At 37.6% G+C, this 20,600-nt stretch overlaps 1 protein-coding gene across 2 annotated transcripts; it reads right to left on the bottom strand.

Annotated features, from left to right (window-relative positions):
* Window positions 1-2,551: 2,551 nt before the first annotated feature.
* LCA5 (lebercilin LCA5) lies at window positions 2,552-20,214 on the bottom strand. Of its 2 annotated transcripts, XM_039569805.1 has the most exons (10): window positions 20,105-20,214; window positions 19,730-19,814; window positions 19,514-19,629; window positions 14,996-15,377; window positions 11,981-12,510; window positions 10,334-10,471; window positions 8,975-9,071; window positions 7,704-7,849; window positions 5,731-5,863; window positions 2,552-3,964 (listed from the first exon to the last, which is right to left on the bottom strand). In XM_039569805.1, the coding sequence occupies exons 4-10, from the start codon at window positions 15,192-15,194 to the stop codon at window positions 3,159-3,161; spliced, it is 2,049 nt and encodes a 682-aa protein (XP_039425739.1). In that variant the 5' UTR covers window positions 15,195-15,377; window positions 19,514-19,629; window positions 19,730-19,814; window positions 20,105-20,214; the 3' UTR covers window positions 2,552-3,158. The 2 variants fall into 2 exon arrangements, with proteins under 2 accessions (XP_039425739.1, XP_039425740.1); XM_039569806.1 differs by lacking the exon at window positions 19,514-19,629.
* Window positions 20,215-20,600: the final 386 nt, after the last annotated feature.

Here is a 20,600-nt window from a genome sequence, read left to right as displayed (position 1 = left end):
CTCCTGAAGGCACTCGTGTCTGCTGCACTGGTTTTTGCTGGTCTCTGCTTCAGAGCACTGTGCAGAATTTACTACTATTTTCTTGAATAGCAAAGGCTCACCCAAAACACTTTCTAGAGCACAAGTATCAGCAAAAGCCCTGCTGATGCACTTGTAGCCACCTGTCCCAAGAACAAATTCATACTCATGCCAGATGAGATATTCTGTCACATCTCCTGACAGTGCAAATAGGCTCAGGCCTGGCTGGATAAGACCTTCTGTCTTGGGACCAGCAATGAACTTGAGGCTACCAAATAGCCTAAGCTCATCCTCTCTAAGTGTCCTCATCTTGGAAGCATTATGGATTTGCAATTCACCTCTTTAGGCATGAGTGCAATAGAAGAAGCAAAATCACAAAGGATTCTATATGGTTATGGAAAGTCACTTTTTTCACCCCAGTCTTTAGCTAGCCCAAAGATACCACAGATCTGAGAAAAATATTCAAGATGTTTAAGCATTTCCCACTTCTCTTTTCTTACCTCAGTTGACAGGCTTCAGTTCAGGGTTATGAAGGGTCTCCCAAGTTCCCCTCCAGTGGTTTACGTTTCTTCTGGATTACAGAACATCTATTATACTCTCCCTGACACTGTCAACAGTTCATCTTCTCTTTCAAAGAGAAAAAATATTCCTTCTTAAAACTTCCTGTTTTCTCTGTCAGGTGAGCCCTGACACCTGACCACCCTCATGAGATGCTCCTCAGATACTTTTGTTTGATGACCACTCTCTTGGGGATCAGAACTGGAACACCATTGTTCCCACAGCAGTAATAATATCCCTATAAATATTTCACTAAAACTGTTAATCAAACTTTAACGATCCTTTCTTGTTGGAATGGAGGGATTTCTTCCATCACCTTTGGTGGTTCAGAAGGAAAGGCAAGAACAGATGTAATAGCCATACTATCTAAACATCAAACAGAACCTACAATTGGACATAAATGATCACCAAAACTGTTGTGATCTACTTTTTACTGCAAAAGCTGGATTTTTTTGCAGTCAATCAAGTGCAGTTAAGACACTGCCACCACTAAAAGCAACATGCAGACTGTCCAGCTACAGTAGCTGAGACCAGGGGTCCAGAGGACTACAGGGGATCAATGTGCCCATTTGTAAGGTCTACAGAGCCTTTTAAGACCTTGCAAAAGTTTCTTCCAGTGAGTAGAAAACTGTTACTCCACAGCAGAAATGCTGCTTACAGATGTTAGGACACAAACATTTTCTCCCACAATCAGAAGATTACCTCTGCTTTTACACATCTTATCTGTAATGGTATTTGTGTCAGTAACTCTAAAACTAGAAAGTGCAGCAAGAGAAAAGAATAAACTGTAAAGATGGGCAGCCATGAGAGGAAAAGGTAAATTATATCTGTGACACTGTTCCCAGCAGATCAATTTGTTTTCACCTTCCTAATGCAGAGACACCTTTTATTTTTGGTGTGAGTCACCACAGTATTTGCTTCAGGAAGAGGCTAGTAACAGGATGTGAATATTTGTGAACTTAAGAAGGGGCTGATAATAAAAAACAGCTTAGAAACTATACATGTGTAATGAAACAGCAGGGCACATCAGTTCAGCATGACAGTTGGAATTTGCCAGATGTTAATGAGTTGACTTGCAAAGAAACAAAACCAACCATCCCCTCCATACACTACATGATCCTTAATAACTGCAGCAGATATGTTACTGTTTTATGCTTAGAGTCCTCAAGCACAGGAAATAAAAATAAACAACCCACCCCAATGTCATCTTCAGGAGCAAAGCACCTGCTTCCAGAAGGGCAGAACCACCCACAAGTAGGACAAGTAACCACCCAGTCACAAACACCCGCAGTGTTTACCCACAGCCCTCTCCTACCTCTTACACGACAGTAATCACCCCAGGAAGTCATTGCAGGAAAGTAACACAGAGTTAAATTCACTGTTGCTGGTTAAATTTTTTCTGATATTCTGATCATCTGCAGGCAAAATGAACCAGATAAATTCTGTGGTATTACAATGAATGTAACTGGGACTGTAAGCAAGCAGGTGAACACGAGCTGTTCTTCACTACCGAGCACCTGGTGAGAACTGTCCCATCCATCTGGATCTGGATCTGTGACTAATTTTCTTTCTGAGTGGGGGGAGCAAAGAGAGTTACTGCATGATGCAGGACACCAACCTTTCTCTTCAGAAGAGCCACTGTGTTGAGCAAAATCTTGACTCAATGCATCTTTAAATTGTAAGAATTCTCTGTATTTTAGTGTGTTTTGAATCAGGCTCAGAGGGAGCATATCAGAGAAGCATTTCAAAATCTCTTGTTCTAGCAAGGAATGACCTTCAGCTTAAGGAATGACCTTCCTCTTATTTTCTGGAATGCTTCTGCTAAATTCTTCCTTGCCTATCTTTTTAATTTGTGTACACAGCACCAACCAGTAAATAACATCATGAGCAAAGTTGCAACCAACTCCCCCCCAGTATCAATAATATGATATAAGAAGTCAGAACTTTGAGTTAAAGATGACCTACACACAAGAAATGTACTCAACTCATTTAATAAAACCATTTTGTTAAAAAATTACTTAGTAATGATTGGAATTTTACATAGAAAATTCAGAAATTACAAAAGATGGCATTGTATAACAAATATAATCTGAATATATGAGAAGAGTTAGACACATTTGGTAGTAAGGTCCACAAAAAACCTATGCAAAAGGAGAGAGCAGCTGTTCCTGAGTTAATTGTGCTTCTGTTGATATTCTTCTGAGATAACATGACAGCAGTGTAAAATATTCTCTTTCTAAGAGAATTAGGGCTAGAAATGTCTCTTCTGCTCATTTCATGACTGATATTACACATGCCTTCTCCTGGCACAGTTAAGAGGTTCTCCAAATGCCCAAGAAAGAAAGTATCTGAGGCCTAAAAGAAATACTCCAAATGAAAAGCAGTGTACTGTGAGCAGCCTACAGGTAAAAAAACCCCAGGCATCTCTCCTCTGCATCTCTCCTCTAGACACATACCCATTTATGTAAATTATTCCTTCATAAGGCTTTACAATAAATCTGAAATCTTTCAAATCTATATCTAATAAATATTACATGAAAATAGTTTTTCAGTATTTACATATGAAACATATAAAAACACGATCACTGTAAGACTACTTCTTCAATTTCATCTTCTAAAGAACCAAGGGTATTAACTCCTGGCTTGTTTGTAGTATACTGCAAACGGTGTCTGTTTAGGCTTCTTCCTTCACCAAAAAGCCCATTGTCTTCTTTTACTTTGACTTTACTGTTTTTATCAACAAAAGGCTTATTACTAGAGTCCCAGTCTATGTCCAAAGGTGGAGTATCATTATTTTTAGAAAGAACAATGGTACTGGCACTGCTTCCAAAGAGTTGCTCCATTAAATTGGACTTCTTTTCTTTCTTACTATCGAAACCTGCATTTTCCTTAACATTTTCTTCTAATTTGTCACTTTTTTGAGTGAGCCAACTTGGTCTCCCTGATCCTTTCCCAAACGAAGGTACATAACTACCAAATGTTAACTCACTGCTTAAATCTACAGTCCTTACATTTCGTTGCTTCTGCCCTTGTGCTCTTGTGCCATCATCCTGGCTCTCCTTTACAGGAAATCCATTAGTAACCTTCCCAGGAATCTCAAAGAATGGATTAGTTTTCTCTTTTTTCTCCAGGGAATCAGATTTTCTTGCTGTATTTATGAGTGGTGCTTGGGAAGTTGGTCTCATGTTTGTTGTATTTTGGATTTCTCTATCAATTTCTTGCATTTTAGCAAGGAGGAACTCTCTTTTTCGCCGTTCCTCCAATGTTTCGGTGCTTTCTCTCTCTACTTCAGGTTTGTGGATTTCTGTCTCCATCTTTATCTTCTCTTCTTTATCCAATAAAAAGTTGCTTTCTTTTTTAATTTTGTCATATTCTTTCCTTTGCCACTCTGCAAAAATGTTTGAACAATATTTAAAATGTTTTAATTTTAAAATATCCTTATAAGATTTTGAAAACAATGCAAGCAAAAACCATTGAGCCTTTAACATGCTCTTCCATGCATAATGTCATTTTCCTGCTGCAAAAATAAATTCTTCAAAAATTACAACTAAATCCAGTCCCAATTCTCTGATGAGATATAAAAGTTTATTGTCATCTTCCAAAGGCATTAGGACATTACCCACGTTTTAGAATTTTCAAAGCAATTTGATTTCTGCCAATTGCCTTCCCATTTCCTGAGTATGAATCAGAATGAATCCAACATTACTGATTTTAACAGTTCTGACTTGCACAGTACTTTATTTTTATTTGTCATTACCACTGACATTAGGACAGTCCTGGAATATATGTGTGGGTTCTTTTTTTTTCATAAAGGGAACTATTTCTGTGAAGCTATCAGGACTCAAAGTCATAGGAGTCATCACCTGTTTCAAGCAGTAAATGATTTAAAATACACTGCATCAGCTGCATATAGAAAAGACATTTACATGAGTGTTCTGTGCATCACTGCGTGGACTCAGAGTGACTGTGCACAGCTACGAAGGAACACCAAAGGCAGCAGCAAACCAGCAACTTATAGACAGAACCTAGAAATGCTTATGTGTAGAACAAAGAGGAAGCTTCTCAAATATTTCTCTCTTCAAAATACTTTTTCCCCAAGATAATAGATGTGTATTTGGCCAAAAGTTGAATATGGCCTCTCCAACCTACTCGCATTTGCCTTTGAACACTTTACTCAAATTTCTGACTTAGGCTTTCACAGAGTTCCATGTTATCTACTGTACTTTGGCTCAGGCTTTCAGAAACAACTGCAATAGTTCAGTTAATATATTTAACATAAATACTTTTTCAATAGCAGATCATTATACAAGTTAAGTAAAGAGCCATGCTTCTGTTTGTAAGGTAGGGAAAATACCAGCTTATACCATATGATGGGTAAGTGGTTAAATCATCTTATTCAGAGACATAAAATCAGATTCTTGGCTTATGTAAGTTGTGATAGAAGATTTTTCACAGATTTTACCTCTGAAAGCAGCTATAGATTGTTAGAATTCTTGTCATATAGAACAAGTACTACTGTTCATTAACTATAATCACTGAAAGAGTTCTTTAACATGACAGGGTGTGGTCCACCTAAAATACTTGATATTGACTTGTGCATGTAAGACGTTAAGATGCTGTGAAAACCAAATGAATAAAAAAGCAGTATTAAAATATAATGACAGAAACTGACATTTCCAAATATCCACACCAAATGATTCAGATAATTGGACCTGAAAAGAGAAACTGAAATTTCAAATTATGTAAGGCAGTAGAAAGTACTGAAAAAAAAGGCTACATAAAGGAAAACAGATTTGTTCTACAATAGTAAAAATCTACTTCCTACCTCAATAACATTTAGCAAGTCAGAGATAACATCAGCATTTACCTTCTATGTCATTCTTGTTTTGTAAAGCACAATCTCTCAGACTCCAATGCTTTTTTGTGGACAGCATATTTTGCTGCTGCATACTTAATCACTGCTAAGTACAGGGCACAGATTATTCTATATCCTGTATTTCTTTCTGATTCTTCTTTGCATAATGTAACTGAAAATAATTTTCCACTGTAGTGATCTCTGCAAAATCATTTTGCTCTTCTCACCCGAAACCAGCAGCCTCACTTGATTAGTATTCTACAGTGCATTTTTCAGCCTTCAGCTGCCCATTTTCTTACCGTCAGGAAGTTTTGGAGCCCTCTCCTCTAAAGACTGTATTTCTTGAAAATGTTTCAGTTCCTCTTCCCTGTCTTGGTCTTGTCTTAGGAGTTCTGTTTGTTCTTTCCACCCTTTTTCTTGAGCTTCTTTTTCCTGAAATAAATTAATAGAAAATTGAAGCTGATGGGGAAAAACAACCAACCAACCTAACAAAATCATAAGAACTTCCATGTCATTCTGAAATCACATTCTTACTGATAAACATAAAATGAATAAGTCACCTTAAACCAAACCAGCTCTGACAACCCAGGGGTTTGCCCCCAAAATATTATCACCTCTAGTATACTTTTATACACTTGAAACAAAATGAATAGACAATCAACTCTATCTTGTATTACACATTTCAGGGAAGTTGCAGCTCCAATGCGATAAAGCAAAATTATCACTCTCAGGGTAGTCCTCTTTAGAAACCAGAAGTTTTCTTCTTCAAGGAGTTTAATAGAAGGCCACATTTCATCACCTTACTCTTTTAACAAGCAAGCAATTAGTTGCCCCCCACTTGCACAATCTGACCTTTTTACTCAAAGGAGTGGGTTGTAGATTCAAGTTCATTTTGGTACTTAAATTTATAGAGTATTAAGTAACAAACAATCAAAGAGAAAGGTTTAATCTCAGATGACAATTTCAGCTAGTGACTATACAGACATATGTAAAAGGCAAGAACAAGAACCTGCAGAAAATATATTAATAGCAGCAGCAAAAATCACCAACACAGAAAAGTAGTGGCAATGAAGTGAAGAGAAAGTCAGCCTAGTCCAACACATGGGAGTTAACTTTGTAGGTTGTGCTTATTTTAGAACAAAATAAACTCCTAGACTAAAAATACCCTTCTAAGAGAAATAGCTACTACTTAATGAACAAAGAAAAGATGACTATTAGCCAAAAAACCTTCAAGTATTTTCCCTTCATGTACAAGGTTATCATTTTTATATTAAAAAATATTAAATATGTAAGGAGATGGTGGCCAGGTATTTAAAATGCTTGACTTTAAAAACTGACGAAAGTATAGACTACCCAAATCTAATTTACATTATTTAAAGCAATAGCCACATAGAGAATACACAGTTGGGCTCCATGAGCTGCACTTGTACCAGCTGTCTGGTTCTGTAATTCACACCCCCAAGCATAGACTGGAAGAATACATTAAATGACATCCGTAGTCACAGAAAGGGTTCGGGAAGAGGGAACACACAAATGAAACTGCCATGGAAAAGCTTCAGCCCTAACAGGAAGCCAGCCAAGACCATCCTCAGAGCATTATTTCTGAAAAAAAGTCCTAGCCTCATGTAATCAGAATTTGTACAATTTGTACCAGAATCTGTATTATTCTGATTTGTAATACCTTACAAATCTCTGTTTTTAGCCTGAGGTGACAAAGTATAAGTAATACTTCTAATGGTACTATTGTCTACTAAAAAAGGAAAATGGAAAAACAAATAAACCCAAGCATATTGACACAGCTGGAAAACCAGAATAAATACCAGCATTGTGACAATAAGAGGAAGCGTTAGATTTATGCATTGTGAAATAATTCTGGAAAGTAAAAGAAACCATAATTAAGACCAAAGAGAAAACCGAGAGAAGGCAGCCATCACTGTTCAACAGATTGCTTAAATAAGCATTAGAAACAAAGAAAAAGGGTAAAAACCAAAATGAAGTCTTAAAAACTTCAAAGAAATAACAGTGGCAGGAAAAAAAAAATTGAGCTAATGGCTCTCACTAAGACAAGAGAATATGATAAACTCAAAAAAATTGAGTTTATTTCTAGAAAGGTAGATCTTGTCTTAAAGAACAGAATGTTTTTGAAATATATCTATTTTGTATATATATGTATTTTCTATATATTTACACATTTTCTAAAATATAAGCTCTGCATTATACAATCTGATAGGTGAATTATCTGGACTGGATCTCAAATTTTTATGGAACTTACTATTTTAGGAAGAATTCCTTCTTTCTTGTTTACTGTGTCACCACAGACAAGTTCTGATTCTGGAAGAAGTTCTGCTGGTGAGAAGTATCCACTGGTTTGTATACCTTTTGTGAGCTGTGGTCCCTTTTTAATATTTTGGTTGTTGGCTGTAGAAAATACAAACTAATTAAATTGTGTTTTCTCTGGAAAATATCCCGCTATATACCTGTCTCTCATTTCTCATGATTTGCAGCGAATAAGACTGTATTGAAGTCAATGGAAGTGGAAAGTATCGATGAGTTTCACACAGTTGTTTTCAGCATCTGTAAAACCTAATCATAAAAAAATATACATGCAAAAATTCTACTGAAAAAGTAATTTAAACTCCACTTTAATGCTACTTATAGGGTCATTACAGTGTACTGAGTATTAGTTAAAAAGCCCCACAAAATATCTCATTCATCTTACTGCCTGCCACAGAATCAAAACTCATAAAATTAAAATTCACTTACTTGAATCTTTGAAACACATACATTTATCTCTATGGAATGACATTAAAAAAAAATCTGAACCTAAAATGGAATAATAGTAGAGCATCTATAATAAAATGAGCAGCAGACAAACTGTTTGAAATACTGGCATTAAATATTTCAAACAGTCCCATAAATTTCTGCTTCTTCTGACAAGTAGATTCTACTGATCCAGTGAAAATAGTCTAAGTACACACACAGACACACACATGTTTATGTGGGTAGGATAAGGTTTGAGACTGTCTTGTCACACCAGAAGAAATCACTGTACTGATACTTTTAGAAGATTATGTTCTGGGACACATATACTCTGAGGAAAAAATGAGTGCAGCTCATCTGACAGACAATACATTTGAGTTAGTAAAAAATAAATAAAACAGATCACCAAAATATTCTTAGCAGTGAAGATACATATTTTTAAAGCCTCTGTAATTTATTGTCAAGTAGACATCTATCATCTATTGGAGATTTTACTAACAATCTTCCTCTCCTCCTTTACCCAGGAACTTCTGGTATGAAAGGAGTTAAAACTGCTGTTTGGTGAAGTTCTGTGTTTTGGCTCTGCTGCAGTTACAGAAGAGTGAAAAAACCACTGTGCCCTTCTTTGTAACCAGTGCTGTGTTGAAAGAAGTGCAAAAAGATGTGTGCTTGAACAAGCAGCATCAGGGTTGAGCACTGAGTGGCATGAAAGGTATAACCCAGCTGAGACATTTCAAAGTGATGCTACTAATTTTTCTGCTTTTATTGCTTTATACAAGTTACCTCTTTTTCTTTGTACAATATCCGTGTCTTTCCTAGGTGATGACTTCAACATACGATTAGCATATATATTTTTTGCTTCAAGTTCTCTTTCTTTTTCCTGTGAATGAAAGAGGTAAATATAAAATTGAGTTACTAGTATTTAATTTACTAGTCACTAGCAAAGCTGTAAATTAAATTAGATATGGTAAATAGAAACAGAATAAACAATTGTTTAATCCAATGTTTTAAGGAAAACAATCACATTCCTAACTCTGCTTATGCTGTGAGAAAGCCGACAACTTTCTCCCCACCAAAAACTCCTTAGTAAAATATTATGGGGGAAAAAAAAGCAGCTCTCCGCAGTGAAAATAAAACTAAATGCCAGTGCTTCCATAAACATGAACAAGACTTACACCATGTGTATAGATTGCACAACTGAATTTTAAGTGTTGTGAAGAGTTAAACATTTCAATGCAAGCAATGATACTTGCCACAGGGCATGTCAGTATTGGGGAGCAGAGGCCCACTGCACCGTAGAGGCATACTTTTCTTTTAGCACATTTACTGAATAAAATACAGAAATGAACAGTGAGTTATCAGAATTGATCTGATAATGGAAAGGTTTTCAAACTGTAAACTCTCCACTAACAAATCAGGCTTAAAACACATCCTCTAAACAAGTACATTTTAGAGGTACTAACACTACTGCTACTGGCTGGATAGCTGGGAACGTGGTGAACTGGTGCATCTCCAACATATAACTAGATTTGAGACTTGGAAGTCTCAAATTCAAGAAAAATTCTCCCAGAAACGAAGTACTTTAGCTTGAGTCTCACTTACTTTTTTTCCTAAAGATAAACTAAGTAGAACATAACAATATTTTAAGTACTTTTATTGAGAGTTTAGGCAACAATGATGGTGGTGTGGGGTGCAAATAAACATTTGCACAAATTTAGCAACACATGTGGATATCACAAATACATTACATTAATCTTCATGCAAACCTACTGTAATGCAAGTATATTAGTAATGAAGTACTATTTACACCTGCAGATTTAATTTTAAATTCAAGACTTCAAAACCTAATTGTCCAGTAGATTTTGTGGTTTATTCTCAATGCTTGGCTATGTATTTGATCTTGCTTTTCTTAACTAGTGCTAACAATAATGATTTACACAGAGACATTCCTGTTATAAACACTGTAGGGTCAGAGCACAGAACATTTCAATTTAATGCAGGAAAAGAATTCACACGTGGTATATAATTAAGTACACATCAGAGACTGCAGTCACTGGTAAACTATTCAAACCTGATTACAGATACTTTTAAAGATAAAATCCCAGTACATGGTTAGCAAATTCTATTCCTTTCACATTTTACCTTCAGCTTCTGATTTAGATGATTAAGCTCTTCTTGGAGAACTCTGTTTTCCTCTTGAGCCTCGTACAACTTTTTTTTCTTTGAATGTAACTCTCGTTGAAAACTGCTACCACTTAATTCAAGATTTCTTTCCAGATCCTTCAATTAAAACAAAATAGTATTTTTTAATAACAGAAGTAATTTTTATAGTCAAGTTACTTAAATAAAATTACAGTAAACCAGTGTCTTGGGTTTAGATATGGGCTCGACCATTGCTGTAACACTGAATACATTTAAACCTTTAATCCTAATTTTGAGGGGGCAAAGCACCTGCAGATGCTGCCGCTCATCCTTTTGAGTATTGAGAGTATTCGAGGACATAACAGAAACTCACTCTACTTTCTGCAAGGCTCTTGCCACAGTGGACCTCTGGATCTCTAAGACATATCTCCTACTGATGGGTAAGGGAGAGAATCCTTCCCTGAAAGTGCAGGATTATAAAGAAGAAAAAAAGAAAGAATTTTTAACCTTTCTAGTAGAAACTAGCTTGTGATTATGATTTCAGTTACATGCCCTTGTCTTGTAATAGGTGTTTTAAGTGAAGCTGTGTTGATGAAAGAAGGAAAAAAGCTAGAAGAAAATCCCTTACTTTTTAAAGCATGATTCATTTTAACATGATCCAGTACTACAAATGCTGAAATACCTAATCATAAAAGTACAGATGACAGATGGTGACACTACAGGATGAGGTAGTTTAGCTAACTCAGCCATTTATATCTTGGTACTTTGGGATTTATTTTTATGAAAGCTTAGTTTCCAGCTTAATCCTTGGATTTCCAGATCTATTATCTCTGTAATGTAATTTAGGTTTAATTACTAATATAGAGACCAAAACTTAAATCCATCTTAATGACATAATTTTAGCTTAGTATAAAATTTATATATTATATATAAAACATATCTACTATCAAAATTGTACAACTACCAAGAGATTTAATACTGTTAACATAATTTTTAAGTAAAATGAATTTATAAACATATTTACAGTGTAGACATGCTTAGACATTTACAAAAACATAAACATTTTTGCTGGACTAAATTAAAATACATTGGACAAATTTCTTATAATGGATACCCATAAAAAGGTCTAAAGATTATTTCAGTATTTAAAAAACATGCTGTAATTTTGTCCAGCTGAGCTCTTAGATGTGCAGAATAGTGGACAATCAAACACTGTATGAATGCTGTTCAAAAATTGAAAAAGAATGACTGTATTATTTTTTTTTTAGAAGTTTAGTGTAAAATTCCTTAAATACCCAGAAAATTTCAAAACTTGTTTCCCTCCAAAAGGAGAAACTGGATTGCATAAAGCTGTATTACAGCTGCATGCACTTCAGAAACGTTATTGCTGGTATAAAAACACTTAAAAGCACAAATCCACAGGATATATTCTGCCAAAACATGCTTAATTTGGAAACAGAAATTTGAATGCACAGCCACCTCAAGTGGAACTATACAATCACCTTGGAAATAATTTACTTGATTCTACTTATGGGTAAAACCAAAAAATACTGGTTTTCTATTTGCTCCACAGCTGTGTAAAATTACAATTAATTGTGGTAAGAAATATCTGTACCAGAATTTCTTACAAAAAGAAAGTCATCCCACCTTAATTCTTTTTTCCCTGTCCTCCAGCTTGCTCTCTGCTAAGGCTAGTTTCTTTGCCAGGTCATCTCTTTCAGCAAGGTGCTTATCTGCAGACAGCTTTTTCAGTTTCTGCAAGACAGTTTTTTTCCTGTACAGTTCATCTTCTGTATCTTTCAGCCGTCTCTCAGTTGCACGTTCTCTCTCCTGAGATTTTCGTAGGCGCTCCCTTAATATTCTAATCTCATTGTTGTGCCGAGCAAGGAGCTGAGAGATTTCGTTTTCCGTATCTTCAAACTTATTCAAGGCTTTCTCCTGCCTGTGCTGAAGCCTCTTCAGTGCCCTGTTTTCCTTTTGCAGCTCATCCAGTTTGATGTGGAGTTCAGTCAGTTCATTTCGGAGCTCATTGATTTTCAGCAGTCTAGCAGAAAGAACTCTTTTTGTAACAAGATCTATATCTTTTGCAGGAGAATCCCTAGTGAGGCTCTGAGAACGGAAGCCCCACCGTGTCCCTCGTTTGCTTGGTGCATATTTGGAATCCAATTTCTTTGTTGCTGAGAGAGGAAAAATAAAAAGCATGTTTACTATTAGACAATGCAGTTTGTCTATTCAGACATTGTTCTTGGAACCAAGCTCTGCCTGAAACAATCATACAATACTAAGCGGAGATGGTAGCTTTCAAACCAGACAATAAAAGGCATATATATGATAGAGTTACGCTCCTTTTGATAGCTGAAAAATGGAGATTTATGTCTGTGATCTACTGCGGGAGGTAGTAACTGCAACCATTAATATAGGACCCTTGTAGAGTAATCATCTGCAAATCGTATCAGAAATAAGAGTCATGTTTTGTTAATATTTGATATTGTTTATTAAAATGGTTTAGAAATACTATAATGCATACAAAATATCACATGCTTTTAAAATGGCAACAATTAGCTGAGCATTAGCTAGTTATGTATTATGCAAGATGTAATTCTCCCAGACAAATGCAGTAGTATTTTCAAATCCAGCTGCCATGCTTACAGACAAAACAGCAGATTTCAAAGGCTCAATGCAAAAAGCCTCCAAAGCAAAATTATAAATCCCATGAAAATTCAGTTCTCCCTGAATAATTTATTCTTGTATCACAAGTTATTTTCCACACAGTATTCTCCTTTGATTACTTGTATGCAGCACTCGCATTCCTATTTATTACTATTATTATTATTATTTTATTGTCATTCCCACACATAAAAGCTGAACATTTTGTTTCTATCTTATGTGCCTCTCATGCCACGCTCAAAGAATGAATCATATAATCCACTAAAAATATCTCTTAAAACAACTGAATTAATAGAGGGTGCATAATTATTTAAGGTACATCAGTGTTCAAAAGAAGTACACTGAGCAGCAGTTTGTAATTCTGGCTTGAAAGCTGGGATACAGCAATAGTGCAGTTACCTACACAGACAGTGAGTGTGTGTGACAGCAAAGTCTTCCTCCCCTTTGCTACTCACCATGTTTCTATTCTACTGAGAATACTTATCAGCAAAAATAACAGCTTAAAAATACCTTCTTATCATTTCCTATAAACATTTTGCAAAAATACTCATTCATTTTCTGCTCGGTGCTCATTTTTTCCACAGCTTGAGCAAACAAAAGAAGGTGTGTTTTTTTCCTGTACAAAGATCACTTACGTCACATTCAGGTGTGAAAAGATTATCTAATACATGCGCTGCAGGAATGATGCCACTCGAATCACCAACTAAGGGAGTTCCCATTAACCCTAGACTTCCAGCCCCTATAAGAATTTCTCCTTATTTAGGGGAAACATGAAATTCCACTACCAAGTTTGTACTTTTGATCATATAGTTAAACTGGGGAATAGTGTATTCCAAGACAATGTAATATGACATTCACAATACCTTCATGTAATTATTATCTTCAATTCTGGCTATGTAATCAAAGAACTGGTCACACACTGGCCCCCTCCAAATTAAACAGCATGGTGGAACTGCAGTTTCTGGCTCCCAGACAGCTAACCCATGACTACCATGGAGGAGATGCCACTTCTGAACACAGAGAAGCTCAGCAAAAAAACAGTTGCACCAGGACTCCCACACTGTCAAGAAACTAAAGAGATACATTCGCTGTTCAAATTAAAAACTTAAGGTCAGACCTCCTGGCACAGCCTAGACTGTAACATTGACCAAGTGATTCACACAATATCAAGCACTTATGAATGAACTAGAACACCTGCCCAAGAAAGGAAGGACATGCTAAGACTTCACCAAAAACGGTATACAATTATTTAGAACAAGCTGTCAAAGTGTGGCAGAAAGCCTTCACAGCCCTACTTCAGCCCAGGGCCCGCACAACTATTCTCTCTTTTTTTGCAGGGATGTTCACCTCCCCACAAACTGTATCAAGAAAGCAGCCTGTATCTATGAGAGAGCTCAAGGTGGAGTTATGTCATCTCAAATTGGAAATATTTTACCCTCAGGGAAGAAGCAGGAAAAACTTTCTTTTGAATCCCCATCTAAACCCAACTTTCATCAAAAACACTTTCTCTTTTTTTGCCACATTAGTGGTCTTTTGTTTCTTTGTTAAAAGTCACAGTACTATCCCGTAAAATGTAGTCAACTAGACTTCCACAAGACAGATATCTGCAGGTTATTTGATCAGGGAAATTTTAACAACTGTCTCTCTTTTACAGATTGCATAGTAAGGACTTGCCTTGGGTTCTTGGCCTTGAGTTTTTTGTCAATGACAAAAACCAAGCATCAGCATGATTCAACAGAATGCTGGTACAAAAGCCATATTCACTTGTTAAGAAAATTATGAAGAATTCTGAAAATCACCAAAACTCATCCTTATGCAGGAGTGGGTTAATTTCAGTTTTCAATGGAGCAGCTACTGTCTACCTGCCATCTGTAACATAATTCACATGAACTGTATTTGTAGATGCTCGTCATGCTAGTTTCTCACTTTTGAGTTTTCAAAGATAATTAACTCTTTGGAGCAGTTACAAAACAGCAATTTCTGCTACCTACCTACCTTGGTAGTGCAACAGGCTGCTTGAAGTCTGTGTTTTGTGATGTCTTTTTTCTTGGCTTGTAGATGGAGAGCTTAGTGCTGGCGACTGGCTGGATGAATGAGATGCATTACCTTCATCTGAATAGTAAGAGTCACTATTTTTATCCTCATCTGATTTCCTCTCCTGTTCAGAATCTGGGCTCCTTACTCTTTCTCCCATTTTTCAGATTTAATGGCTTTCCAGATTTTTCTCAAAGACTGCTCATTTTGGCACAAAGGATCTTTCAGTTGTTGCAATGGCAGCAGTTGGATTATTTCCTCTGGTTTATCATCTTCATCTCCAAGCATGAGATCTCCGCAGTTCAGTTCAGCAAGCAGTAGTCATCATTCAGAATGCATTTTTCTGTAACAATTTAGAGAGAGAGAAAAAATGAGAAAGAAAAGAAAGTTGCTTAAGAAACAAAGGTAAAAAACCTGTAAAATAATTCATGATTCCTATAACCTTATGCCACATGCTGTGCTACCTATTGTTTATATTAGTAATTATATTTATATTAATTATTTATATTGAACATGACAGACATCACTCTAGGAATGTTACTAATATTACATTCATAGTCTGAGGTACTTCAATCCCAAAAAAGGAATCAGAATATTAACACAGCTAAATCTAGAATAAGACACTACTCTCAAGTTAGAGAAGGGAAAAGAAGAATTTGGAAAACAAAACAGAAAAAAAAAAAGAAAGCTTGTTGATACTCAGGAAACTAATTTAGACATGTTTTAAAACTTTTTAACCAAATGAATTAACAACTTATTTGTGTGACTAGAATTAAGATATTTGTAGAATTGGACTAAATCTTCCATTTCTCAATTTCTGACATTCCAATGATGTTAAATAATGTGCTTGAAAATAAATTGTCCCATTTGCCTGGAAAATACCAAGTCCCTAAACCCTAATGAGACTGTACCTATCTCTCACAATCTTCATCCTGTGAAGTACTCTCATACTCTACAACATCTGGTGCTTCATAGCTTTAAGGACTGGCCAGAGCACACACATTTGTGTCATGTATTTATGTATCTATATCTACATATATACACACCCTTTTATATCTGATAAGAGAGACCACACCACCAGTACATGATAAACATTACACCTGAAGCAGGTATAAAATGAGGACTGCTCCTGCAGCCTATCTTTTGATGCAAACTGAAAAATCCCATCGTCTCAAGGTGAAATCACCCCATTGTGTATTTGGAGACACTTCCTGAGAATGTAATGGAGCAAATAAATTCAAAATTTTCTTCACCTTCTCAGTCAAAACAATTTTCTCTGCAGTTTTACTGACTACACTCAGCCTCCCTTGTCTTTTGCCTCTCTCACCACTCTTGGCAGCTTTCAAGCTTAATTTCACCATCTCTCTCTTTTCAATCCAACTTTGAGATATCAGGCCTCTAATGGGTGAATAAATAGGACTTGCACCATCAGTTCTACCTGTTGAATGACATAACTTCCTAGCTGATTCCTAAATGGCAAAGCAAATTACACACAAAAAAATTCAGCTGCTTTCAGTGAAAACTGCTCTATGCTGCAGGACATTCAACATACCTGTAAATTTTTCACTATATTATTTCCCAATAAAATAAACTTGGCCTGCTTCTCAGCCTTCACTGCCTATACATGCCTTATTGCATAGCCAAGCAGAACAGAAATGTCAGCTGCCAAGATAGTTTTCATTACAAATTCAAGCTTTCTGGCTCAGTTCACTGTTAGCACAACTCTGCCTCCAGTGACTGGAATCCATTTGGCCTCATAATCTATACAGAAGAAATTAGAGGAATAAACATCCTATCAGGTTTCTAAACTGGGAAGATGCTTGGAAATTAATACTGAAGTACCTGGAAAAGAATATTTTTTCATTACTTAGGAAGAAACTTTCCAAAATAATGGTTTTTAAACACCTAAATATTTTCAAAGTGGTCCAAAAAATTAGATGCCTAAAACTTATGTCAAAGGATTCTGATGAAAACTAAAATTTCACTGCAAAGCCTAGAAAGTAAATAAGCTATTACCTGAGATCACCTGTCCTAGAGATTGCTAAACACATGCTGGAAGGTATCATTACTGTGAACGTTCAAATGATCAGGAATGATTGTTCTTTCCTTACAAGATAATGGAGTTATTAAAATTATTTCAAAAGATATACCTAATCATAACTGTAACTAAGATCATGTAAGAATACTAGAACATATCAGGCTGCTTCCCTACTCCCAAACAGTTCCTTTCCTAACTCCTGGCCCCACAAACACCTGTGCAGAATGGATGTTATTTTGCTCCTTGAAGAGCAAACCAAGCCCAAACAGGCAGAGTTTTGGGGACAATCTGTTCTCTAGAGGATGCACAGACAAGACTGCACCAGGTCTGTCTCCACAAGACAGAATTTCAGGGAATGCAAAAAAATAGGAACTAATATATTTATACTAAAGTACTAAAATAATATGACATATAAAAATAGTACTGTGGAGGCACAGATCTCATATTCTTGCACTCAGGGAAAGCATAAATGCCTACAGTTCATGTCTAATTATATATATAAAACAAGAGCACTCACTTTCATGTACCAACTTAAAGCTCATCAGTTATTTTATAGCCCCACAAGAGTTCACTGAAGAGGCAATAATCTTTTTGAAGAATGCTTTTCATAACTCAGTGTGTTTAAAACAAACAAATTGTAAGAACTGGAGGATTAGAATTATCCATCACTCCTGTGATGGATATTCCCCACTTTTGAGAATATTTTGCTAAGTATCGTTTTGACATACAGCAACATAAATGAACAGAAATTGTCGATGCATTCTGGAAGTACTTGAAAAGCAATGGAATGAAAACAAATTGAAAAAGGTAAAACAAAGAAAGCTCCCTTGAGGACTCACCAAAAACATCTTTTGGATCTTCAAATGGTTTTCAGTTTTATAAACTGGTAATATTATAATATTTTCCATACAAAAAAAGAAATCTTAGTCTGTGAAGTCTTGCCAAATTAATTTTTCCACCAGTTTATAATGCAATTTGATTAACAAAAGAATGCACAGTTTATCCTGAGAACAAAAGAATCACTAGGATATTCGAGTTTTACTTCAGTGAGCCTAAGGACTGTTTAATTAAGAAATGTTTTGGTTCCCTGACGTCTCAATTGTTACAAACTAGTTTGAGTTGATTATAAAGCAAGTTTAACTTATGTGAATAAGATCCACTAAGATATCTATTTTCCCCTTGTATATTTAACAAGTTGTGAGGAGTGAAAAACTGTGCGTTAGCAGTGGGTCTAGTAAGCTGCACCATCACCACAATCCCAATCCTCTCCCCTCAAAAGCAGGCATGCTTTTAGAAGCCTAATGAACCAAGATCACATCAATACAGAGTGGCTGAAGTAAATCTGGGACTTGCACAAACTTTACAAAGAGGTTTTTTCCCCCAGAATTTCACACTTCTTCACTTCTATCTATTGCTATTATTTACATATATTATATTAAAAACATGTTTATCATTACAAAAACCAGTCAAATACTGGGTCACTGCAAAGGACATGACAGACAAAAGTGAGAACAGAAAACAACTGCAACAGTTACAGAAGATTCCCTATTACTCCTAAGAAAATCACAGAAAGAGAAATTGAACCACTGGATTACAGGTATTATGCAATAGACAGAAACGAAAATTACTTAGCAATCCTTCTCATGCAGTGCACCCAGAGCTCAGTTCTGTAGTGCAAGACTCATAAAACTTTTTATGTCCTTTTCAGTATTAACACCCTTCCAAGCCCAGGGGAAGCTCAGTGCTTTTGCTGGTCACCGAATGGCACTTCCCCCGTACAAACACTGACCTCTAACGGCCTGCTCAGTTCTTCCACCTATTCTGAGAGAGGGACAGTGCAAGAAAGCCAGCTTCAGACAAGTACAAAAAGCGTCAACCCAAATTATTGAAGTGCTGAACCTAAGAGCAAAGAATAATTTCAAAAGAAATGAATCTCCTTCTTCTCCCTGCATCCATCTTTTCCATATCCAAATACTGTAGTTTTTCCAGAAGAGAGCTGAGCAAAATAATTTACTTTTATGACATCCAAACATACTGAGTGATGAGCCTTAGTGAGGATTAAGTATAACTTCATTAGGTACTGCAGCTGCTGACTTAACTGTATGCATTTCTTCTAGGGTTACTAGCTTTTCACAAAATCACAGAATCAATTAGGTTGGAAAAGACCTCTGAGATCATCAAGTCCAACCTATGATCGACCATCAGCACATCAATTAAATCATGGCACAAAGTGCCATGTCCAGTCTTGCCTTAAAACCTCCAGGGATGATAACTCCACCAGCCTGAACAGCCCATTCCTATGTTTAATCACCTTTTCTGTGAAGAAATTCCTCCTAATCTCCAACCTAAACCTCCCCTGGCACAGCTTAAGACTGCTGTCTTGCCCTGCATTTTGGTGAATTAAAACGCTGTATGGTTTTAAAAGCCAGTGTTACGTTTACCTGTCACAGTAAACCTCAACGTTACTTGTGTCAGATCTCAAAATGAAGAAGCTGCTCTAAGTCCCAGGTCAGAAATGAGGAAATGGCACTTCAAACAGAGCACATGCAGGCCAGTCCTACAACGGCGAGAAGAGATTATGTTTCTAAATCAGACTCCATCACGGAGACCCACGCCGTCGCTCATTCCCACCCGTACCCCGGTGTGTGCGGACTTACCTAGTTCAGCTCAGCCACCCCCGAGAGCAACCCTCCGGTTCCCGAAGTGCAAGCAGGCAGCTTTCCTTCACTCAGCGGAGACGTTCTTAAAGAACATATCGAACGTTATTTTCAACCAGCACTTCGCTACGGCACACTTTAAATGCGATCACCGAAACCTACATACGCTACATTACTTCGGAGGAAAGGAACTGAACACCGCTGGACCGAGACCTTTCGGAGGCCAATCCCAGGCCTAGGCCCGGGCCCGTTCCCAGCTCCCACAGCCCCCAAAGAAACACGGTCCCGCGGCGGTCCTGCCCCACCCCCGGGCCGCTCCCTCCGCCCCGCCATGTCCCCGCTGTCCCCGCCGCCCCCGGCCCGTCCCGGCGGTACCTGCCCGGCCCCTCGGCCCGCCCGGAGAACGCGCCGACGGTTGCCGCGCTACGCTTAAAGGGGCGCGCGGCGGCCATTGACAGCGGCTGCCCGGCAACGGGCGGCGGGGAGGAGGCGGGCTCTCGTCGTCAGCCATTGGCTACCCGCCCTGCCAGCTCGGCGACAGCCGCTCTTCCCATTGGCGGGAGGCTGAGTCCCAGCTGCTGATTGGCTGAGGCGCGGCTTACGGGGGGCTGTGTCGGGGGGCTGAGCCCTGCGGCGCTGCCTCTCCGCGACGCGGTGCCCCGGTGGCGCCTGCAGGGGGCGCTGCGGGCCGGGCCCGGTGCGGGTGAGCCCCGTCGAGTTCCCGCCCGAGGAAGGGATGGAGCTCAAGTCCTGTGGGGAGCAGCTGAGGGAGATGAAGGATTTTAGCCTGGAGAAGAGGGGTCTCAGGGGAAACTTTTTGGCTCTGTCCAGCTCCCTGTAGCCAGGTGGGGGCCAGCCTTTTCTTCCAGGC

Source organism: Corvus cornix, chromosome 3 (genome assembly GCF_000738735.6).
Source record: "Corvus cornix cornix isolate S_Up_H32 chromosome 3, ASM73873v5, whole genome shotgun sequence".
Classification (NCBI taxonomy): domain Eukaryota; kingdom Metazoa; phylum Chordata; class Aves; order Passeriformes; family Corvidae; genus Corvus; species Corvus cornix.
The sequence above is the reverse complement of the archived record's forward strand: the minus strand, read 5'-3'. Positions and strand labels throughout refer to the sequence as shown.

What these genes read in the sequence shown, in the direction of transcription:
- LCA5 (XM_039569805.1), bottom strand. Translation starts at nt 15,194, where the DNA reads ATGGGAGAAAGAGTAAGGAGCCCAGATTCTGAACAGGAGAGGAAATCA. An exon ending in TATTGTACAAAGAAAAAGAG is followed by an intron (nt 7,850 to 8,974) that starts GTAACTTGTATA and finishes TATTTTCTACAG; the next exon opens with CCAACAACCAAAATATTAAA. An exon ending in GGCTCCAAAACTTCCTGACG is followed by an intron (nt 3,965 to 5,730) that starts GTAAGAAAATGG and finishes ACATTTTTGCAG; the next exon opens with AGTGGCAAAGGAAAGAATAT.